General features: G+C 40.3%; 1 protein-coding gene across 1 annotated transcript in view; it reads right to left on the bottom strand.

Annotated features, from left to right (window-relative positions):
• cdh13 (cadherin 13, H-cadherin (heart)) overlaps nucleotides 1-25,827 on the bottom strand; it is a 266,013-nt gene that overhangs the window by 169,875 nt on the left and 70,311 nt on the right. Inside the window, exon 5 of the mRNA XM_080475644.1 lies at nucleotides 7,967-8,111. Within this exon, the coding sequence (XP_080331770.1) occupies nucleotides 7,967-8,111 (145 nt within the window). The remainder of the gene's footprint in view (nucleotides 1-7,966; nucleotides 8,112-25,827) is intronic.

Here is a 25,827-nt window from a genome sequence, read left to right as displayed (position 1 = left end):
TTGGACTGAGAAAACAAGAGAGCCTGAAGTAAACCTTGCAGGCTGCTTCAGGAAGATAATGCCAGTTTCTTTTAGTGTCGGAAAATTCAACAATTTGACGATTTTATTTGTGTCTTTCACATTAGAATTAGTCAAATAGTCTTAATTTTCATTTATATTCAGTTGACGGAGAAATCAGTTGTGAAAAACGGTCTTGATATTCAACGCTGCACCAAATTTCTTTGTATTTGTGAAACAAATTACATCAAGGCAATTATGCTCTCAAAACTTGAGGCAGTAATGATTTTGTATTCTTGCTTATCAAATAAAGTGAATGAACAGAAGGAAGATTTGATGAGTATTTGCCTTCCAAATTTGGGGTAGTTCTTCACAAACATCTTGAAGAAACCAGGGATCTTTTGGAGACGTAGGCCTCACGAAAACTCTCCGACTCTCAGATAGCCTTCACTGATTTCAGATGGACGCTGTGTGGAAGTTTCATCATCACACCCTGGATCCAGTGTTTTTCTGTACAACAAAGCTAGTTCTTGATGCCACGGTTTGAATCAGAATCAGAAACGATTTTATTGCCAGGGTATTCTAAAAATACACATTTCCACAGTACAAGGATTTTATTATCGTGTGAGGTGCAAAACACAAAAAAAAAGAAAAGTGACTCATAAAATGATGTGTTGGTTGGCGGAGGGGTGTCAACTGGGGGGGGGGGTCACTGATAACCCCCCCGACCTCCCACAGTTTTTTTTTTTTCCTCACAGTTTCACATATGGTGTTTCTGTTTAACTTGCATTGATCACTATGTGGGGGATGAATATAAATAAATAGGGGGTGAAATCATCCTTCCTCCATCACAGAAAACCGTGCACTGCTTTAATCCAAACCTGAAGCAAATTGATATGAAAATAAAAAAATTGTATCCAAAAAAAACTCTCAGAAACAAGCAAGAAAACAACAATTGAAAGTCAACATCAGGAGCTGCAAAAAAGCCGTGAGGTCAGAAACAATAGGTAGAGACGAGAAAACCTTTAAATGTGGGAGAGCATGTTGGTGTGTGCACAATGCTCAAGGGAACGTAGAGCATTTAGTCAAAAGAGAATAAGCGAGATAAAGAGAGACCGAGAAGAAAAAGAAGAGTGGTGAGTGGATGAGTAAACAGAGAGTGAGAAGAGGGCTTGCCAGGAGACTCAGGCTTTGGCTGCATTTGTTATCGGTTCACACAGAAATGTCAGAGCACTGTGACATTCCCCCCTACAGCTTCCCCTACTGCCCAGTCACCACTGGATAACACACACAAACCATGCTGGGATAGATTACACACATACACACACACGCACACACACATTTATACACACGACATAAAAATTGCAATACAACATGAAATCTACACTAAATAGTTTTATATACTTCCTTGGAGTTAGAGCAGCTTTCTTGTGGAAAGTATTACAATATTGAGGGGAGAAAGTCCCTTCTCTAAAATGTGCTGTTGTTCATTTTAACAAAAAAAAAAAAAGAAGCGGTAGGTCAACAAGAGACAAAACGCACTGTTCTATCATAAATAACTTAAAGCTTAAAGACAAAAGATGCATTCAGAAAACTAAACTCAAAAATACATTTTGTTGGGGATAATCAATTTATTGATGGTTTCTATATGAGCCCTACAATCAACAATACTTTCCAATGATAAATGATCATTTTCTTGCTTATATAAAGAGAGATTTCTGATAAAATTACAGGAAAATAACACAAACTCTGCAGCGAATCCCGTCCCGGGAATTATATTGAGGACTGACGAAAATGCTCTTAATTCCCCAAATTATCTCACTTTGTTCATCTAAAACTTTAACTTGTCCATACTCTCTCTCTCACACACACACACACATTGCTTGGAGAAACCCCATCATGGGGACCATGGGGTTGCAGCCTGTCACAGCTAACACAGGGTGAAAGTCGAGGTAGACCCTGGACAGGCCATCAGAGCTCAGCCAGGCAGACACACAGGCACTATGGGTATTTTAAAAAAACGCAAGTAACCTGAGCTGTATGTTTTTAGATCATAGAAAAGCCAGAAAACAGAGAAAAGGTCTCATCCCTGCCAGGCAGCAGGTTCAAACCTGAAGCTTTCTTGCTGTGAGGCCTCAGTGTTAACAACCACTCTACTATACTACTCTTAAATACTTGCTACACACCAGTAAATACTGATGTCAAGCTTCACACTGACAGAAGTTTACTAAAGTCATGAAAGACTACAAAAGAATATTTATCTTAGTCTTTTCTGCAAGGCAATACAACTGACCGAGAAACCTCTGGAGAAATAAAAGAGCCTGTTAAACACATTACAGATGATTTATTACAAGATCAGTCACTGACGTAAACTGACGTGTTGATGAAGTAGACTATTTAGAAAGCAGGTGGGTTTTCTTTTTTTTGGGGGGGGGGGGGGGCAGATTTTCTGGCACATGCAAATAAGGAGAAATATAAAGTTGAAGCTGCACTCATCATCATATCTGTGAGCTTAATTCGGTCTGGCAAGTTCAAAAGGAGCTGTCAGTTCACCATAAAATAAATCAAACAATAAAATATCTGGTTGTGCTCAAGCTGGCTTCGCAAAGGAGGCTACTGTACATTATTGTATTACTTTTCAGAGTTATAAAAGCATTGACTGAGAGAAAAGATAGACTTTGACATAATTGCAAAAGAACTGAACTAAGTTCAATGTGGGCTAAGTTGCGGGAAGGGCTCCCTGGCAGCTTGCATCAAATCCAACACAGTAAGATGAAATTCATTTTTTAAATCTTTATTGGTGCTGAGCCTGCAGAAGTCGGGAGTTAACCTGCCTTCTAAACAGAGTTCAGGTTAAAAAGCTCCTGCCAATATGATGAGGCAGATTTTTATTTTTTTTTAACGAGATCTGTCACTCACTGGGGTCGAACCAATAAGAGCCACGTGTCCTTTGGGATGAGTAATGTTTCAGAGTTCCTCTCGGTGGTTTTATATTATCTAGCATGGCTACGTTCAGATTGAAAAAAAAAAAAAAGGAAATAGAAAGAACCGGTTTGTAAAGCTTGTGTAAGATTGTGAGGTTTCATGTGATTCTGAGAGTGCAGAAAAAGCCACAAGCACCGTAAACGCCACAATCCCACATTAAGTCTGGAATCTGCATTATGAGAATCATGCCTGTAAGCATGGAATAAACAGGCAATTACCGGGTAGTTTGCATGGCATCACTGCTTTACGGTGAAACCTCTGACGACTGGGGTCTATCGTTTCACCCCAGTTACAGGAAGATCAGAACATCAAAAGGCACTTTTAGTTTGTTGCTTTATTCAAACAGCACTGCACTGTGCACATTTGTCAGCCTATTATCCGATTCTGTATCGCCACATGCTGTTGCTTACCTAATGCACATCAGTGCATAAACAATGCCTGCATTAGCAATTCAAAGCACTGGATCAGATCGAAGTTATCATCCACACAGAGTGATTCTATGGGGGGCTCGATGTATGTATATATGTGAAGTGTTTGTGCGTATTACTGTAGCGGGGGACCAAAATCGATGAACACACTTACAATATGGGGTTAAAGCATTACATTTTGAAGTGGAGATGCATTTTAAAATAAGGTTATTGTTAGGAGAGTAGTCATTGTGGTTCAGTAATTCTGAAGTAAAGCAAGTCAATACCATGGGCAAGGTTTATTCGAATTCTATAAAGAACATGCTAAATTGCATGCTCGCCCTTTTGTCATGGGTGCTTATTGCAGGTGATCAACTAAAAATAACATGTGCAAACAAGGAGTATTCAAATGAGGGTTTCAGTGCATGTGGATGGAAAGCTGAGCCACTGCAGTTTGTTCTAGCCATCTTTTTTTATGGAAGCACAAAATGAAGTGTGACGCCACAGTTGGACGTGTTGGTGGAGGAAGTTGTCCAACATATTGGATCGTTAATCGTGACAGTAAATAATTTTGAAGGAAAAAAAAAAAAAAAAAAAAGATCTGTCACCCAGTCAAAGCTGTCGGAAAAACAAGGGGGACAGAAGAGATTCAGATAAAATACACAAAAGATGTTATAATAAAGTTTGGTGAGATAATGCCTCTTGCCACAATAACAGCAGCATTTCTGTTTAAGGTTCACAGATGCAAAATAAAGTTTATTACACACTGTAAATCGCATTGCACAGTGTAAATTATACTCATCATACTATTGTTATGTTATACTATTGTTGCACAATCTGGCACATACATCAAACAGTCCATACTCATTAGGGCAAATGAGCTTCATTGTTTGTGAATGTTTTTTTACTTGTCCCTCAAACTAAATCCGCAGCACATTCTGTTGGTATCCTTGTGTAATATGAGGTTTGTGTCTGTTTCTATACACAAACAAACCTTTAGTAGATCAGGACCTTTGCTATTTGAAGGGAATGATGACAGATATGTATATGTAATTTATCTACATTTTGAGACCTACACACTCACAATAACATGACTTATTGGGACAAAAACATATGCTCTCATGGTGAAATTGGCTTTTATTTATGTGAATAGAATGCAACTTTTTGAAAACACTTCACATGGTGGACATTCCGTCTCCGTGGAAACAGGGGATATTGCTACTTTTCTGAAACGATGCTACTGCGCATGCACGACATGGCTCGCCTAATTCTTTATCTTTTTTTTAGCAAATGCGCAAATAGATGAACAAATACAACAATAGCAGACTCCAGAGTGACATGACTCTCAGTTCATATACTCCAGGGTCACCTTCGCCAACGCAAGTTTGGGCAAAGGCTATGTTTTGTAAGCATGCATGTATGTATGTATGTATGTATGTATGTATGTATGTGACCAGCCTTTTGCAAAAACCACTGACCCCAATTACATGAAATTTTACAGACATGATTCGTCTCTATTCAAGGAAGGTTTCATTAAATTTTGAGAACGATTGGGTTAAAATTCAAGGTTACGGAGAGGTCAAAAACATATTTTTGTCATAATGTGGTCAGCTTTAATCTGATTGGTAACGAAAAAACGATGTAACGCCGTCGTGTAAACAGGGCTTGAATGTTGTCAGTGTGATATTCTCAGAATCAACAGAGGCTTTGTATGAACACGTGCTTGTGTGTCTTGTTTCGATACGTTGCAGGTGTCTGGATCTGCTACCAAACTCGCATTGCAGGTGGGACAAAGAAAATAACTAAAAGGTGAGCGCATGTTTTAAAATCACACAAAGTTTATGTCAGTAACATTTATGGTTCAGCTTTGAATAGATCTGCAGGAAATGAATGTAAGTCAATGTAAAGTCCCTAGAAGTGATGAAAACCCATCTAAGTGATTTAGTGTGTGTGTGTGTGTGTGTGTGTGTGTGTGTGTGTGTGTGTGTGTGTGTGTGTGTGTGTGTGTGTGTGTGTGTGTGTGTGTGTGTGGGTGTCCTCTGCCTGTTGACTGATCTCTCTTATCTGTGAAGCACCGCTGGTGATTAAGGTTTTGTCTGTTGGCTTTTTGCGTTAATGATGTGAGAACAAACAGACTGAGACGCATCATGGAGTCCACCGCGTCCATGTGTTATTATTTCACCCCGTTCTTCCGAGTTCTGTGTGTGATCAAATGACAGCACGTTCGGTATTTCTTCAAAGAGCCTTTACATACATGTTTGCCCTGAGGAGAAATGACAGGTTGTCTTTTACAAGAGTAAGATCTCTGTGAACAGCCGGAGTGCGGCATCGGGTGAAGCAACTGATTTTTGCTAATTTCATCATCAGCACCATGTGGTGCAACGATGACAGCAGAAAACACTGAATGTCTAAGAAGAATACATTTACTCAGATGTGGCAAGAAGTAAGGAAATAATGGCAATATTATAAGTTCAAGTACATGTCTGCCAAAAAGATATGAAAGAAGCCAATTCATTTCACGAAGCTGTTCAACAGTGAACAGTTACAGTTTGTCCAAGAAGAAAACCACCTCCACAATTCACACCAAAGCATCATATAACAATTGCATAGTGGATGACAGCTATCCTCGCCACAGCTGTGCACTGACATAATAAAATAATTAATACATTTAATTTTCACAGCTTTAAAGACTCATTCAAATGACTTATTCTCCCTCAGAAACACACAAACAAGCAGACATATAATCAGCTTGTTTCAAGGTGAGCAAAGTAGAGATCTCCCGAAATAGAAGTGCCGTTGATTTTCGTTGAGCTTTATTTATATTCTGGCACAGCAGGGTCACAACAGGAACAGCTACAGGAGTGACAACGGCTCAGAGAAGGAAAAGGGAAGCTTCTGTGACAAAAGTGTCGCATAGATCTAGAAGAGTGTCACGAAACACTCACCATGAGTGGAGAGCGATGGAAAAGGAGACGTGCAGAGTTCACCGTTACCTACTTTAGAAAGTAGCAGCTGTTGTTATATAGTGTTAATGCAAATTTCAAAGAAAAAAAGAAAGAACCCAACAGACTCCACCGACGTATAAACTCTGAAGACAACAGGCCAGCCTGAACACAGCATTTTCACTTTCACTGTAATTTGTCCCAATCCCAGCAAAGCATTTCTGCCACAAGTCATGTTTTTTATGCAAGACAGAGTCCAACATGAATTGTTGCCCATCTTATCAAGGTTTGACTTATTCACCGACTGAATAAATCCCACTAAAGGGTGCCGATGAGATGCTTTATATTGGACGTTTTTGACTCATCTCTGCGAGTGTGTTATGAGAGTGCGGCTCCCCGGAGATTCTCGTATGTAAATGTGTATGTTTTGAAATCACATTTAACACCTAAAATTAATTTTCTACAAGTTAACAACGCCCCCAGGATTGCATTACAGCAATATTGGAAGTGTGCTGGGATTTCTAAGCATGCCTAAGATGTCTTCCTGAATGCTGAAATTACCCCGGTGTTACTACGGGGAATCAGAATTAAAGTGCTAATTGGTGCCGTTAAATCTGCACTGGACTCAGATGAGACTCTCAGAACGGAATATTCCCTCATACAAATTAGCACACAAATACTTGGGTCTTTTTTTCTTTTTCTTTTTTCAGTTTTAAATCACCTCCTTGTGTTTGATTTATGAAACCTCTTGTTAATGCAATGGAAGATAAAATCGTCTATAAATAGTTACCGGAACACCATTTCAAACGTGTTTCGTCTTGTTCCTGTTGCTTGACTTGTTCTGTAGTGATATGTATGGGGAAGGGCAAGGATTATATCAACCTGGTATAATACGAAAAAACAGAACCCTAATCATTCGCCATGTGAATTGTCCTGATCTTAATTCCTAGACATGATATTGAGAAAATGCAAAAACTACCTGAAAGCAGAGGAATAGAGCTCTACTACTAGATCACAGTGGCACAGAGGAAAGAAAAAGTTCAAGCGCACTTGAAACATTTGTCAAAAACACTAACGTTCGATAAATCCTTCTCGGAAAAAAAGTGAAAGAAACACTTTTTTTGACAAATCTACAGCAAAAAAATATAAATAAGTCCAGGTGTCCATAATGTGCCTACCCTTTGGGAAAATAAAGTTGCTCACGTTCCTGCAATAATATGCTTTATGTTTAATGACCTTTGTATGTAAAAGTATTTTTTAAATGTTACCTTTCATTTGCGCCAATAAAAAAAAGGAAAAAAAGGATTTTCAAATATTCAATAAACTCTTTATATTATTCTCATATCCGAGTTGATAACTGCATGTGTAAAAGTAGCATAATCATTATACTGCAAATGCTGGTGAGTTTATATTAAGACTTGCAATCTAACCCTGACTGGCAGTAAACAACCCCCCCCCACACACACACCCACACACACCCACATCCACACGGTGTCGTCACTAATACTTCACCTCCCTTTAGATCTGAGGACGTCTCCATTGGAGTCGTCATATCATGTGTGATGTTACGTTCTGGGTTAACCGAATAGGAGCTCGGGCCTCTCCAGAGCTCTTCAGTATGAAAGAGGAACCTACCCGTAGGGGATCCCTCAAGCACTTCTCCTGTGTAACGTGTCTCTTTGAAGATGGGCCGGTTGTCGTTTTGGTCTATGACGGTGATGATGAGTATGGCCGGCCCCTCAATGGTGTTTCCAGTGAAGTCTGTGGTTGACACTTCCAGCTGTGCGGATGAAAAGACGGGAGTTCATTTTCCACAGTTGACAATGTGTTCTTGATTGAGCTTTAATTCACAAAAGCCTCCACGGAATTGAAAGCTGGTTCCCATATTCTTGTGTGCCCTAAAGAAAAGACAAGTCAAAACATTTTTCTGGAATACTTGATGACTTCGGCTACGAGCATCATTGCTTTATACGGTTTAGCTTAGCTGAGCTAATTGAGCAGTTCACATCATCATTTCAGGTGAAAACGCATTGTTTTTACTTTTTTTATTTCAGAAAAGTTTCGCATTGATATGGCAACCTTTTGAAAACAAGATGGCAGAAATGCTGAAAAACAATGAAGTTGTCATGTTGGGTGCTGTTGGTTGTTTCTGTAATGAAACCACACAGACATGGGCTCAGAGAACAAAACACTATAAACATTAAATATGGCGAGTACAAGGACATTCGTATGCTTAGACAATGAAGCTGGATTGTTATTCCAGTTGACTCTCAACGATAAAACTACCATGTCCCCGGAGAATATGGACAGGGAGTCATAAGTCGAAACATATGTTTTGCCTTTTCACTGAAAAAGAGTATTGTGTAAATGGGGCTTAAGATTAACTATCATACCAGATATAAGATCTAATATATAGTCTGTCTTTGGTCTGGTCTTTTCGCCTGCCCACTCATATTCTCCTCCTCGACTGAGGGATCCTCAATCTGCCAACATCACTTATTAATGCATCCAGTTTTCCTGACTCGGTGGAATTTCCCGTCATTCCCCCAGTTCACCTGGGGGACCGTGCAAATGCACAGTTAACGTGAGCACAATATCCCTTCGAACCAACAAGCCCCTATTAATCCACAGTGAAACAACACTGTCCTGTTTAGTCAGCCAACCACTTTCCGTGAAATGTGTTGTTGCCCGCCGTGCACCTGCTGTATCAGCAATAAGCTGAGTGAACTCTCTGATGCTTACTCCACTCAAACACGGCGTGATAAGCTCTTTAAATGAATTTTTTCATACAGAATTTAAAAAGACTGCCGTGAATGATGGCTCATTTGACTATAGAAAATATACAACCACTGAGGCAACAAAAAACATAATCATTTCAATTAGCCCATGCATCTGGTGCTACGAACTTGAACGTTCACAACAAACTTTCTGAAGATTCATGTTTTGCTTGGTTCTTGTTATTTTTCAGTTAAAATCAAACACAACATTACAAACATTTCATAAGTTTTAATTATCTTTGAAGTGACACTACGATGTGTCAATTGTGTTAGATTACTACCATAATGTCATAACAAAGTATTCACTGCAAATAATCTTAATTAAAAAAGTTACAACTTTTCTTCATGCAGAAGATTAAAATTGTTTTTACTATGCTCGCGATATAGTCGATTGCCTGTGTTCATTCATACAGGCAGCATGGATCTTTGGTGTCTACCCATGGGGGTCGGGCCCCTCTGGCTGGGAATCCTTGCTCCTGAACATCCATCCATCCATCCAATCCAAGACCATGGGAAACCACATCTGATTCCAGACAATGGATGTGGGCAGGGTGCATAATGGACCGATCACAAGTCTATCGCAAGTTAAAGAACAGAGCGACACACATCAACCTTCACAGCCACGGGCAATTTAGGGTCACCGATTCACCTCAAAGACATGTCTTTAGGCTGTTGGAACCCCTGAAAAGTCCATGCGCACTCAGGGAAAACATACAAATTCCACACTGGAATGCTTGGAATGGACTTGAACCCACAAGCATCGACTGTTGTGCCCAAGATGATTCACTCTGATTCTGGCGGAGCCTTTACAAGGACAGCAAAGTATGTCCTTCAACACGCCACATGGGGCCTTACCAATTGTACTGCCATAACCCAAGAAGTAAAAGCATCGGCAATGCTTTAAAGAAATATACAGTATATCTTCAACATTATTTAAATTACTGCTTTGTATAGAGGCTTTTCTCAGTGGAGGTTTCTTCTGTTACTGTAGCTCACTAAGTTACTGTGTATGACTGAATATCAATAGTATTGATTTTTTTCTCAGAACTTGGCTGCACTTCTTTAGTCCGATTATCATTTCTTCAGCCCTTCCAATTGCTTTGACTCAGGTAAAAAGGTGGTTTTGGACGTATCCAGACTGTGCAGCATCTAAAACAGCCCTCCAAAGTGCTTGTGACTGAGCAATGATTACATGTTGTAATCAATCAATGCATGTAGTTTTTATAAATCCTATTTGCAAATGAGGCTGTACCCATGAGGTCATTTTCATCCTATAAAGACACCATATGTGATGATTTCATTTGACTCGTAATCTCTCGCTAAAGAGATCACTTAACTTCCTTTATTAGCACTGATGCAGGGCATTAGGGATTCATCAGAGAAAGAGGGAGCCAGTGAGAGAGCTCCCGTCTATCGATAGCATCACATTACCACTCTTTCTTCCTCCTATCTGTAATGCATGGCATCACATAACCTCGCTATCGCAGGGGTCATCCAACTACTCTCCGTATACCTCACTCCTGTGACTTCATCTTACTTTGTCCTCCAATCTCTCCATCACCACCCCGCCTGGAGCACATATTATAATGGTTGTAATGGCAGACATGCAGCAGAACTAAGTGTTTTAGGTGTTAGGAGCCTAATGGTTTCATACATCATCTCATGCTCCTCCTCTCGCTGTGCCCTAAGAATATACCAACGGAGGCTTTCCATGAGAGGGGCCATTTCCCCTCTTTCAAGTACGGCGGAACTGCTGACTCTCAACTTTGTTCTGCGTTCTCAGCCCAACGTGCATTATCATCCCCTCTGCTGAACAGCTTATAGAGACGCTCATACATGCAAAGAGGCACGCAACAGAGCCGAACCGTGAATTTGGGGATCGTCACTCCATAAAAGATGTGCCATGTTTTCCAAACGAGCATGTACGTATGACTTTGCGCCGTCATTTAGACACCCACGCACACCGAGACTCACACACACACAATAACACTTTTGCACAAGGGAAGCTTTTCTTCTCAGCATGTCTGTGTGGTAATGAGAACATTAGCTGTGAGGTGTCCTGTGTCGGATCATTTCAATGGAGGATCACGCCAACAACTCAGCGGTAAACTGCTTCACACAAGGACGGAATGAATAATCAAACACATATTGTTGTCACATAGGGGGAAAATAAAGTGTGGATTTTGAAACATGGCAAGACGTGAGCTGCAGACTGATTTAACTTTCTTTGATCACGTAAGGAACTCTAACATCACGCACACACCTGGATCAAGAAAGTTTTGTTTTTTATCTAACAGAAGAAAAACCTGTACTTTGTTTCTTTTACTTTTTAGCCATAACCTGGCGTTGATTTAACACTAAAGCTTAAAATGTCTATGGCTTTAGTACGCTGGATGTATTAGACATATGGTGCAATATGTTGTGCAGTTTACAATAATCCTTATGGCTAATTAGCCATTTCTAATATTGGGCTGTCTCAACCAAATTGCCTTGAGATCCTTCATAAAATAATTACAAAAAAAATAAAAAATACGGTATGTATGTATACACACACACACACACACACACACACACACACACACACACACACACACACACACACACACACACACACACACACACACACACACACACACACACACACACACACACACACACACACACACACACACACACACACACACACACACACACACACACACACACACACACAGTATGCTTGTTATTTGATAAGGTGATGGAATCTGGCTTTTTCTGACATGAACAAAAGTGAGGAATTTGACACATGGTTGCACCTTTTTCATGCTGAATATAAGAGAATCACAGCTATTGGTGTGCACAGACGTATTTGTCCTTGCACACCCTCACGTAAAAGTGTTGAACTATTGAATTTGATAACATCTTAAAATTCAATTCCAAATAATTTAGCAGAAGGTAGCACTTATGTGGCAACCTCTTTACAAATTCTGGTTTTTCGCAAGAAACATTTTCACGGATAACTGCAAAAGCTGTATACCATGGAAATGGTGTGTCGCGTGAATGTGCTGAAAAAGTAGGTCAGAATTCCTTATATTGTGAAGATGAACAAAGGTCTTCTTTGTGAAGCTCTGTAGTCTCATGCAGAAAAATCAAACAGACACAAAACAAAAGTACTGCCTTACCCATACGTAAATACTGCTAAAACGCTATAATGGATATTTCCAACGCATTGTCTCAAAAGCACAATTTTCTACAGAGCACAATTCCTTTTTTATCCTCCAGGATTTGTGTGGAATAGTGAGTTGGCTGTACTTGCAACAATGGCAATAGTCATCAAACAGAATTCAGTAAAAAGCTGCACAGTCTTTCCAGCCCTGATGCTTGGATGCTGGTTCTCATCTAACTGCTCTCTTCGGTCCACGTTGCAGGCATGTGTGCACAAATCTTCACCTTTCAATTCTTCTTCTCCCCATCAAAGATCTCAGAGTTACAAAAGCCTGAAAAAAAAAACAACCTTGCAGATTCGTTTCTTTGTGCCCAACAGACATAAAAAAGGCGGAAGACAATGCCTGATATTCAGTAGATTTCAGCTTTGTCTATTATCATGTAGAAAATGTAGAAGGAGGTCTTTTGAGACCTTAAGAGCTTCCAGGATATAGGATGTGTAAGTTATACTGCACATATTAAACATGCTGCTATCAGTCAGACCTGCCTCAAGGGAACTGTCAACTCAGAAGAATGATAGTGGAAATGAATGAATAAAATAGAAAATGTGTAAAATATATATATTTTTTTTTACATGTGGTAATTTAGATTATGGTTAATATTTAATAAACTCAAAGATATCGCTTCTATCAGTGATCAATGTGGAGGGAAAATCACCCTGTACATTTCTAAAGAGCACCCGATCATTGTGTCGCAGACTCGACGGAGAATTTTAAGTCAGACTGGAGGCATTCCATTTCTCACACAGCTCATCACACGCCTCTTAGCAAAATAAGATGTCTATTTTGCCCCTATTACAAGACACAAAGAAATCTTTTCCTCAGACTTGAAAATTTGCATCTGAGCCACCAAGAAGGAACAGCAATTTCAATTACAAGGAAAACAGCTTATTAAGGGGAAAAAAAAAAGATTGGACTTTGATTCTGCCCATCGGTAAAGATCCACCCAGCCATTACCTACAATTTCCTTTTATTCCTCACACACTAATTGCCCCGAAGCCATTATACCTACTGTAGTGATGCACCGATACCACTTTTTTAAAAGACGAGTACAAGTATTAACCTTTACCTACTTGCCGATGCCGGGTATCGATATGACTACACATTAAATGCCATTAAGCCTAATTTATACTGCAAACGATATGAGAAGGCTATGGGCTGCCGCGAACCACCTCCACTCAGCCTTGGAGCCTCCAGCATACTACTGCGTCTACAGAATGCAGAGGGCAGTGCGTAGATGGATGTCGAGCGCTGCCCTTTACGTACTGTAGGCCAAGGGACCAAGCTTGCCGTGTGCCGAAACATGCTCAAGCTCGCTTGAGGGATGTACACTCTATTCAACGGTCATACTTTAATCATGTTTAGCATGTAGTGTCGCTGGTGTGTGAGCCCTGAAACTCTTCATCATGTAGCACAGCTCGAAGGAGCAGTGAAACTAATGATCGCCATTGGGTCTGCTCGTCCAATTGTCACAGCTAATTAAGCTGCTTGTGTTGTACGAACTATCTTTCTCCTCTTGATATTTTGGAAGAACGATATTCACAGTCTGCCTTAGTTTTATCATTCTCATTCATGTTAATCACTCGCCCTCTATTGACTACCTGCTGCTGACATCACTGATGGATGACGTCATGTAATCCTAACCAGGCTTTATCTGGGATCTTTCACGAGTATGCTGTGCAGTATTGCCCAACACCCTTGTCCATGGGTCCTAAATGATGGGTACATTTCAACTCTATAGCATCGGATATCATGCATACCATGGCCTTGCGGGGAAGAACAGAAATAGAACAGCTTTGGTGTGAACCGAAGCGAGGAAAGGATTCAGAGCTTCAGCATAAAGTGAAATAAGGGATAAAGGAAGGCATTATCATGTAGTTCACACACAAACAAAAGCATAATTGTAACTCCACTTCATTTTGAAAGTATCCTCCTTGTTTAAATTTTCACTAACACTAAATATTGCTCTCCTATCCACTTCTCTTCTCTCTTCTTGTCGGGCTCTGAGATTACCTCCTCTTAAAAGGCACCTATGCTCGATGAGACGCTGGGCTGATAACAGAGGGGGGATATAGGCAGAAGTAGGAGCTGGAGCCCCACTCAATTGGCCACTTGGCTTATTGTGGCAGAAGCAGAGGGAGAGGTGGCTGAGCTAGGGCAATTTTATCACAGCCTTAAACACAGACAAGAATAGATGGAGTGAAAGGGAAAAGTGGTGAAAGAAGCCCCGTCATGCATATGGAGCATCTCCGTAGCCTTCCACTGCCATCACCTCATTTCACATTCACTCCAAATTCATCTCCTCCTGAGCCATTCAAGTAGCCCTCCCTTTGCTGGGAAGGTGAATTCAAAGGGGCTTTGCCTGCCTGCCGCTTTCTTAAGATCCCGGAGAAACTGCTCTGCGTTACCTTCAAGGTGAAAAGTACCGAGCACCTCCCAGAGACTCCTGTGGATCAGTCTTTATCAACAAGCAGTGGTCCACCCAGAGGAGCCCTGGTCCTGCCCTAACACAGCTCAGACTGTCTGCTGGTGGAGGAGCTTCCCAACCTCGCTGAAACACATTAACGTGCAGCTCCAACACAATAAAAGTAATTGGCCAAGTCACTCCAGAGAATCCACAAAGAGGGGAAACTTAAGGTGAAGCACAGGCATCGGAGGTGTCTGGCTAACCAGCAGATCTCAGCAATCGAACCAAAAATTAGCAAATCTACATAGTTATATTTTAAAGAAACACGTGAATAATTATAATGAATACGATTAAAATGGATATTTAATGCACTATGCAGTATTGCAATCTCAGTCTGTACCTTTGTTAAGAAAAGTCTGTGTCCTTCAGAATTTTTACAGCACTTCCCAAGCCAGTAAGCTGTAAAAACAACAAAGGGATGTTATTTTTTCCCCTCCTCTTTCTAAAAAGATGTTAACATTTTTTTTTCCCTATTCCTCTCTGAGCTCAGACCTTGAGGCATCAGCTCCTCCCAGAAACACCCACTGGGAAAAGAGGCTGTTAATCCGCTGGCCCTGTACACATCTGCTCCAACCAGCTTCAAAAACCCGAATAATTCTGTACCCCTGAAATTAAGCCAAGGAAGCAGGCTGTCAAAAAGAAACACACCTGCCAAGTCTGTTTAATGCTCTAACGATATCTCGCTGAGAAATCCTGAAAGACCAACAGGGAAACTTTTCTGCGAAGCAGCACATTCTGCAAAGTGAAACCACAATTTCATGTTATCAAAGAGCTCAAATAAAGTATTTTCCAATAGAAAATGACAACTTTTGTTGCATTTAGGGTGTCCATTTACATGGCAGCAGTGCTTAGAGCCACTAAAAAGGCAACTTTTTGAAAACAGCTCGGTGGACCATTTCAAAAATGCTCTTGACACCCTCTCCATGGAAACGGGAGAAAACTCAACTTTCCAAAAATGATGCTCCTGAGCACATGCATCACCACGGTAGTAACTAGTTCTTCTGCATATGTGAAAGTAGATGAACAACAGCAACCATGTGTGCCTCCAGACTGTCATGACTCTCTGTCAATATTCTCCTTGGACTTGCTGGTTTTATAGTTGAGAGGGTTAATGACATGATGAAGGCACAATGAGGAGAAAACAGAAGGTATATAAAAGGGTTACAAAACAAAATAATAAATCAACATCTCACCGAATCAGACCTTCCAATCAAGGCAGCTATTGTGTATATATATCTGTACCAAGTTATTTGGGATATGCTTTTTTACTTAGGTGAACATGTTTCAAATCAGGAAATCTCATGAGCCAGAAAACTGGTATCACCTCGCGTAATCTCCTCCGATTCAATCGTCTTAAGTAGCTCTGCTGTGTGTGAAGATATAAATGATGTCCTTCTGCACTTTGCAATAATGGAGATTCTGATTCTCAGCATCATTGTTAACGTAGGCGATGGCTGAGCAGCCACCTCTAAATTTTTAAACGAAAATCTGTATGCTTGGGTGGTGTAATTTGTAATTATAAACCCAATGTTAATGGTTTTTAAACCCTTGTTACCACTCTTTATTGGTGTGAATGTCCTAGATATCGTAAATTATTCAAAAATTGCGAATGTGCTCTTCAGCAAACGCACTATCCTGGAATATTGGATTGTGTTAAGTGCAGATTTCTTTTTTACTATTTCTAATCCCAGAGTCGCTGATCTGGAACGATCCTCATTACATCAAAAAGAAAAGATGTCCTTGGATTCTGAAAGAAGATATAAATAGACAGTCTTTGGACCAAAAGAGATTGAATGAAAGATGGAAGGTGGAAAAGTGTGAGGGAGTTAAAAGCATAGAGAAGATAGAGAATGATAGAAAGATCTTTCATTCAGCTGGCCGTCTGGCAAGATAAAAAAAAATAATCCTGCTTCTGAAAGGCGCTGAAAGAGTCACAAAGGCTCTCCCTGGTGTATCGTGGTACAAAACACTCCCCCTCTCTACCATAAGGGATAATTCAATCTCCCTTTGTCTGACACTCAAGGTACGGTTTGGAGAGCTGGCTTACCTGTCTGCTACTATTTCTGGCACCGGTTCTATAATGTTTTATATTTGTTCATACAGAACACCTGCATGAAGTGCACTCAGACCTGAACTATGGTGTCAGCACGATAGCTCTGTTCAATTACAACTGAGGAATTTCATGTACCTCTTATAAAATAGAAGCAGCCTTATCTTTGTGATAAAATGTGTTTCAAACTGCTTCTATGAAAAGGTGAACATGATTTGCAACACTGTCTATAACAATGGCCGGGTTGGTGGTACATGTTATAGTATTCCTATGAATGATAATACTCCTGGTTTCCTCTGTGGTTTAGTACCGATGCCCACCAGACTATTGATGGCTTGACTGGCTTTGTGATCGCCGGAGCTCTGATGGTGGGACCAATATGTTCAAGTCATCAAATATGGGAATGTCTGGAGTGAAGACCCAGACAATCGCTTCTAAAAAATAGCCCTTCAAAAGTGGAACACACAATGTCTACCTAACCTTGATGAGGGTCACTGGGACCCACTGGGTTAGACAGCCCCCATGCACAGCGCCAGCTCTGGCATACAAACGTCTTAATAAATTGTAGTCTCTTTCCTATACAAGTGTTTACAGGGTGAGAGGTGCCAGGCAAATGTGGGGATACACACACAAGGAAATAGCCTCCTTGTCACTTGAAATCACTGAGGAAATGCAGTTTTTGTACTTATGCAGCAAGTGGCAGTGCAGAGTATTCCGTATTCTTGGAGTGAGTGGGTGAAGGCCTATATATGGACTCTAATCTTGCTGGGCAATGTCAATGCTCATATTGGCAAACACCACCTGATCTGATCCTGCCAGTTGAGTTGTTGCTGGATTTTTCTGCGAGTCACAGATTGTCCAGCACAAGATATTTGAATACAAGACGTTGACCAAGCATTTCCCCCTGATCACAGAAAGTACATTCTTGATACCCGAGTGAAGAGAGGAGCAGAACTGTAAATGTATTAACCTATACGGCTGAGTCGGATCAGATGGCAGATATGACTGTGGGCTCGACACTGCAGACCCAAGCACATCGTTAGGGTGTCCTGTTGAAGGCTGGCAGAGAACCTTATACCCGAGGATTTCAACGCCCCAACTCAATAGAACTTCTGCCACTTACCAGAGATGGTTCGAGACACAACGTCTAAGCAGACAGCGGATTCTATATATTTTGTGGGTGCCTGTCAGAGCAGCGACATGCCAAGTAAATGCTGGTGCAGACCAAGAAGAAGAAGATCTTCAGAGACTGCTTTGCAAAGCTTTCACTGCTGATGCGCATTGATGAGCATTTCCTACCTACGAATCAGGCACCACTGCACTGCTTTTCCTTTCTTGAACTGCTTTTGATAGATAATGACCACAGCAGACTGTGAAAACCCCACAAGAGTAGCAATTTTCTTACACTTGCCCATTTATTTCTGATGCGTCAAACTTCAGGGCAGAATGTTCACTTGTGGCCTAATATAGCCCATCTAGTAGCAGATAAAAAGATAGCAGACTTTTACTTTGCCTTTCAGTGTTGATTATTTTCTGACCGATTAGTGTATATAGTCAGAGAACAAACGTTACAAATGTAACACGATATATGAATCCAAACAGTGTAGTCAAATTACAAATCAACCTTGGTGAGTAAAAGATTAAACATTTCATTGAAGTGCAGGAAAAAACCAGAGAATTTCTGTGCTGAAGATAATTTTTTTCAAGGTTGTCTTTTCACCGCAGGATCCTGTGACATTAACAGTTAGAATAGTAAAATTACATCTTGACAGTTTGAGCAGAGACGGGACTAAAACTATAGTTGTGACCTCCTGAGTGTCAAAGTCAGTGTCCCAAATAACTTGTTGGTGTCACTGGGAAACATTGGGAAAAAAAAACTTATTTTAAATTGGCCTACACAAGTTAAAAATGACTTCTGTCTCACAGTTTGCACCTCCTTAAGTACATATTCTAATGACCTAATGTCCCATTTCTGGACATTTCCAGTATTTTGGGGTCAGTGTCAGCCATGTTAGTATATACAGTGGGAGTTTTTCTGTCTCCTTTCTATAAAGCGAAAAGTGGAGTTGCCCTGGTACCCAGGCAGAGTGCATTAGAGGTTATGCCACACGCCTCAGCAGGCGGTGGACAAGCTGAATTAGCGGCTGTAATGCCTGAGGCTCAGCAACAGGGCACTCACTGTTTAATCAGGTTATCTGGGAGTCAGGGCTCGGCAGAGTGTCTGCAGGGGTTTATGGGGGTTTTGGGGAGGACAGCAGGGTAGTGACACAACCCTCGGCGTTGAATGATTGTGACCTGAAAGAAGGCTTTAAGAGAGGGAAAAAGATGTCAAAACCACTGAAGACACTCTCTGTGAATTGGCGTCAAAAGATTTCAAAGAAAGTTTGGTCACATTCAAAGCTCAATAGAAATAATTATAAAAAAGAAAAAGGAAAGAATTATAAAACTGTCGGACATTCTAAGCGGTTGTTCGGTGATAGAAACAACAGATGCAAAACAAAACCACTGTTTATTACTGTATGTATCACAAAGGGAAAGCGGGTACCAAACATTATTAACTAGACAATTATGCGTGTGTAATAACAAATTACGAATCACAGGCATTATCAGCAAGGTGCAATGGTGTGTGACCCTCTGGCTTGAAAGCAATGTGGCTATATATCTTGAAGGTAAGAGCTATTATAGCAGCGAGAGGTTTGTTTGCTCCAAGACGAGGGAGCTGTAGAGTGTGTGTGTGTGTGTGTGTGTGTGTGTGTGTGTGTGTGTGTGTGTGTGTGTGTGTGTGTGTGTGTGTGTGTGTGTGTGTGTGTGTGTGTGTGTGTGTGTGTGTGTGTGTGTGTGTGTGTGTGTGTGTGTGTGTGTGTGTGTGTGTGTGTGCGCGCATGTCTGTGTGTGTCCTTTATCTGTAGCCCACATACAGAGACTAAGTGCACATCAGGTCTGTTTTCCTGTGTGCAGGGCAGCGTATCCTGCTCTCCAAAGCTCAGGAAATTACAGTCCAGCCAAGCAGAAAACAGGAGTGGGATTTGGACAACAGGCTTCACCTGTGTCCGGCCGCAAGCTCATGAAGGTAGCCCTACTGTAAATGAGGGACACGTTAGTTAGGTACATGGAACAGTAGCAGATGGGTCTGAGCAGATGTCACAACTACGACCGGTTTAGTTTTTATGTGTGGAAATTTGTTTTGTATATAAAACATCTTTGCATTGTGAAATGTCCATATTAGCACCAACATTTTACCTCATATCTGTTGGCTGACTGTGCATTTACTCTGTGTTGCACATGTCTATACATCCAAAACATGTGACGGAAAAGAAAAATAAAACAAATATATATCTAAAATTAAAAAAAAATTTGAGTTTGCCTGGGACAAACATTTTTAGGTGGAGTGGAAGGCAAAATGGAAATTTGTTACTGCTTTGCTAAGATGAAAGTGTGAAATACCTTCTCAGTTCTCATCCTTGCCACAACGGTCTATATAACCAGCCGAGCATTGTTTATTCAACAAAATGTGTTTAAATAGGCAAATTTATGGGACCAGTAGCGCTAAATATTGTTCGTAATGTATCCACAAAATGAAACACGGTTTTAATTAGAGCTACATTTATTATTTATTCATTTAAAAGGCATCTGTTATAACAATTATCCAAACTAGCCTCCAGGAATATAAGATTATAGATGGTAGGATTGTTCTATATTGTAATTTGAGGTAGTATTTTCAAACGGTTGCCAATTGAAGAAATCATCCTTTCTATCCATTCTTAAGATAAACTTTATCCCGGGTTAGAGATACTTACAGTATAGCTGACTCTGGCAGGGTGCATTCATCAGGTCTACATCACAGGGCCAGATTATCACTGACGCATAAAGTCAAATTTGAGATAACAATTAACAAGATTACACAGAGGAAAAAGAAAACTAAATAAAAACAAAAAACAATCTAGGCACAGGGAGACTCTGCAAAGTCCAGATACTTGTTGACCTGCAAGTTTAGGTCAGGGAATTGTGAGGCGAATGGTCGCCAACAACAACATTTACAAACATTCATCTACATTCACCTGCACCACTCATAATTCTATTTGGACAAGGGCATTCAGTAAAGAGTAATGCGTTCAGGTTACAGTATAGAAAATAAAGACAAAAAAATAAAAAAATGTATTGGTCTCAGAGATGCTTATGATTACAACATATGCATCATGATTTCATCTACAATGTTCGGGTATGGTTCCCGAAGTTCAGAAAGTTCCTTCCGCTTGCCCTTGGCAGTGCACGTGGGAGTGCACATACTCTATCAACAAAATGCAACAGCTTTCCTAGCCTGGAGGAATCCGAAGTCCAGAACTTTACATTGTTTAGAGCTTTGTAAAAAAAATTGGGAAATATTCAGAGCACACAGTTTGGCATTTCAGGGTATTTTGGCACGAAACATGTCTGACAAACATTTAGGTCCATTACTCAAAAGAGTTGGACTTCATCACATTTCACACGAAAATTCAATGAGTTACCCGTCTCCTTTGTATATTTATTACATACATCCCCGGTGTTGGCAGACATATGGTAGCTTTTAACAGCACTCATGTATATTCTCACCAACCATTTGTATTGCAGTAGATGGAACCTTGTGTTTGTTTGTTTTTGTGCCTTTAGACACAGATCCCACACAATTCCATCAATGTCTTAGCATATATTCAGAATCTATTATAATTTTTGTAAAAGACTTAACATCAATTTAAAATATTTTTTTTGCAAGATTGGATAATCCTCTGAAATAAAGTAGCACAAATGGGTTTAAGTATCCAAAAAGTATCCACATAAAGACAGCGGAAAATATTCAAATATATAGAGAGATACACCACCAGCAGGCATACAGAAAAAACAAAAAATAAACAAACAGCATGGTGCCCATGTCAAATATCTGTTCTTTCACTTCATCACAGTTCTTCCACCTCAGCAACACGAGGGATTAATCAGAAATCCTCTCTCTCCAAAACGTTTGCAGAAGAAAACAGGCACAGCGGTGCTGCTATAAGCCAGAAGGCCAGATAGAAAGGGAGGCAGTGACTGTAAAATTTGATTAAACAACAAAACCATGTCGACATCAATGAGAGCTGCACCTTTGCTGCAAGGTATAAGGATCACATTCTGCAAAGTCACCAAATTAGCAAATTGCAGGGAATTATGCGTTCAGTAAGTCTGCAAAAATGAAAAGCCTAAAGCTTTTTATTGCTTACACTGTTTGGAATTTTAATATAGAACTGCGAGAACCTGCCTTGAAATGCTGTAACTGGCATTTTTGTACAGCGTGCGTTTGTGTCTAAAGAGGGGATTACTATACATCATCTGTTTTCTATATTTTGTAGAGTGATTGTAAACTGAACTGAAGCACTAGTGGGAATTACAGGAAGTGAGCAAATAAAAGGCAGGAACTTTAGGGATGGAAGTGAAAAAACCACAAGCTGTCAACATCTCCCTCACCCCCATTTCAAACTGTATACACATGTGTATACGCACAGCAGTGTGGTGAAAATATTCCACTTTCCCATGGACAGAATAGATAAACTATTTTCTTGTCAAGCACTATGTTGTGTATGGGTCAGATGGTGGAATTCCCATGCCTCCAATGCAAAACAATTTATTCACATCTTCAATACTGCTTTACTGAACCTCGGGTCACGGGGCGCTGGAGTCCAATCCCTGTTGAATATGGGCCAAGACAGGCTACACACTCCCGTGCACTTGACTACTTTGTGGCACTACCTGTTCACTACTAGTGTAGCTGCCTGCTCTCTTTTGCACACAGGTTGCTGCAGAAAGTCATTGCAAGTTGCACCATTTTTCTGAGCTGAATCATGGCACAACCGGGATTCAAACGTACGTCCTTCACACTTCACCTCCAGGACGGGACATTACATATCAGAAATAAAAAGCACCTAAATAAACTGTAGAATAATCCTTTATATGTTGTGTTCCTGCTAATGAACAGAAACCAATTCGGTACTGAAACTGTCAAGTCTCTTCAAATACCGAGGGACAGTCGGTGTGAATATCAGTCCACTGTGAGAGATGCCAGAAGGACATATTTCTCCCAGGTTGTGTTAGCAAGCGCTCACAAGTGTTGTCAATTTTTAAAACAATTAATGCTATCTTAGTCAAAATGGAAAACTCTCCCTCTCTGCTTCCGTTGAAACAGCAGAAAATGCAAATTCACTGAAACGGGGCTACAGTGCACAGCAGCCGTTATAAATAGTTCTTCTACACACGCGTGAGAAGATGGACAAAAACAATAACGGCGACCTCTAGAGTGTCATGATTCCCAGTTCATATTCTCCTGGAACTTGGTAGTTTTCTCGTCGAGTCACCCGGAATAGTAATCCAACTTCTTCGTCTATCTCCGAATGTCCGTGTTCTCTAGCCATAGTTAATGTTTATAGTCTATTGTTCACTATTGTGTGCTGTGCGTGTGTGGTTTCATTACAAAAACAACCGAACGCATCCACAAGTGGGCCTCCATGAAATCTACTTCAAGTTTCAGCATTTCTGCTATTTCTGTGTAAACAGACATCGTTTCCAAAACGTTGCCAAATGAGTGTGAAACTTGTCTGACATGGAGAAAAAAAAGATGCATTTTCACTTGAAACATTGTCGTGTAAACAGGGCCTTAAATCTACCACAGACTCCCTGCTGTCTGTGACGGCTTTCTTCATTTTTTTTTTTTTATAAAGTTATCCCTACTAGGGCACTCATTTCATCGGGTGATTCTGACCCCTCCCTCTCTGTTCCTCCTCAAATGTACATCATGCTTTTTGAGCCTGTGACTCTTCCTATTTCATTAGATAATGCTTCGGGTTCTCAAAATGATGTTGTCCCTCCACGATTATTTAAAGATGTTTCTCTCACAGTCGGGCCCGTGGCACTGAACATAATCAACAGCAGTTGTCCACAGGTGTGGTCTGTCTAATTCTGAAACATGCAGTTGTTCAGCTTTTAATTAAAACCTTACAGTTTTAGCAAATATTAGACTTATTTCAAAACTCTTATTTTAATCCTCGAGCCAAAAGCTCGAGGCAACTAATGGAATTTGTAAATGAACAATCTTGAGGTTTTACTATCCAGTTTTAAAACTCTGTCCAGCACCTAATCAGCATTTGTAAGGGTTTTAATTATATTCCTTTGGATACCAACTCTGGCAACTGTGTTGTCTTGGTGCTATTAGAGTTAACTGCTGCCTTTAATACTGTGGAACAAGACATCCTCATCTCTGGTTTGGAGACGTGGGTCAGGGTCATTTGTAAGGCCCTGGGATTGTTCAAATCTTGTTATATTCTGTGTGGAGTAATGCTGAAATGAATTTCCCTCTGTGATATTAAAATATTTATATTCTATTCTATCTACCAGATCAAGACTTCTATGTTGGCAAATGTGCATCTGTCACTGCTTTCATCTCTTGTGGTGTTCCACAAGGTTCATTTTTGGGTCCTCTCTTGTTCTCTCTATTTATTACACCTTGGATCCATACTTAGAAAACACAGTATTTATTTCTACTGCTATGCAGATGAAAACCAGATATATGTGCCTCTTAAAATGTCTGTTGGTATATTACAAAGCCACTGCTTCACTGTCTTGATGATATTCAGACCTGGATGGCTTGAAACTGTTCAAATCTAAATGGCAACAAGACAGAGGTAATGGTTTTTGGTGGTACCACTGTGACTACCCGGTAGAACTTTGTTCTCTGGCTCAATATGTCAAGCCCACCATAAAAAACCTAGATGTCAAACTTGATTCGAGCATTAAGCTTGACAGTCACATCAACGAGCTTTTTTCAGCTCAGGCAGTTGGCCAAAATAAAGCCCATTCTTGATAGGCAGCACTTTGTAGCAGTAATCCATGCTTTTGTTACCACTCCGCTGGATTACTGCACTTTATGTTGGGGTTAGAAGGTATTTTATTTTTGTCTGTTCAAGTTTTATTTATTTTTTGTGTGTGTGTGTGTGTGTGTGTGTGTGTTATTTATGTACAGCCCTTTTTGTCTATGTGATTGTTTAAAGTGTTGTATAAAAAGAATGGTTTGGATGAAGAGTTTTGAGGATTTCAAATGGAATCATTTTCACTGAAAGAATCTGTCAAAAAAATGCCTCTATTTGACGGTGTAATATTCCAATATAGGTAAATATGAGTTTTTAAAAAGTGTCTTGCTTTATATATACAGTTTGACAACCAAACAAAACCGTTTTGAGGACCGCTTTGAACAGTTTTAGAAAGCTGAGATATTTGAAAATCTAAATTTCAAAACAGCTGTCAATTCAGAGCTCTGCCTTTCACTGTCTAAAGATAGATCTATATAGGCTTTTTTTTTTTTTTTTTTAACTTGGACCTTCCTTTGTCGAAGTGTGCTGTGGCCTGACAGACAGAATATAGGGAGCAGGCAGAGTATGGTGCCTTTCAGATCTGCTGTCAAAGCACATCATAGGAATGGATGGCATTTTTTCTACAAGGTAGAAAAGGCTGCAAGTCTGAGGAACACAGTCTAAAGCAGGTGAAGCTGAAACCTCACCAGACATGAACAAATCTTATTCATTAATGGGTTTCTTCATTTTATGCTGGTATATATCTTGAAGAGACAATTTTCTGCTGTTGTTATGAGTCTGGCTGGAGACATAATTAAATTATATAAGGTATAATGTCGGTCATCATCTATGAAATTGCTGACGATTTTCATCGTGTGTACATAACAAAATGGCTAGAGCATTGCATTAAGCTGTAGGTTTGTTGCCTACCTCAAATTTCACTATCTTCAAGGCAAGCACGTACTAAAGACTCAACACAGTCATGATTGCGATGACCTGCATTGCTGAGGGTCATCCTTCTGTCTGTGTAAACAAGACTGTTATTTATCGCTCCACGTTCTATCCTTCCTCTGTTCTAAGCCAATTACAGTTCTTCCCTGCGCCAGCCCTTAACCCGACCCAGGCTTGTCAGAAGCCCCACACTCCTCCCTG

The sequence above is a fragment of the Lipophrys pholis genome (assembly GCF_963383615.2).
Source record: "Lipophrys pholis genome assembly, chromosome: 11".
Classification (NCBI taxonomy): Eukaryota; Metazoa; Chordata; class Actinopteri; order Blenniiformes; family Blenniidae; genus Lipophrys; species Lipophrys pholis.
The sequence above is the reverse complement of the archived record's forward strand: the minus strand, read 5'-3'. Positions and strand labels throughout refer to the sequence as shown.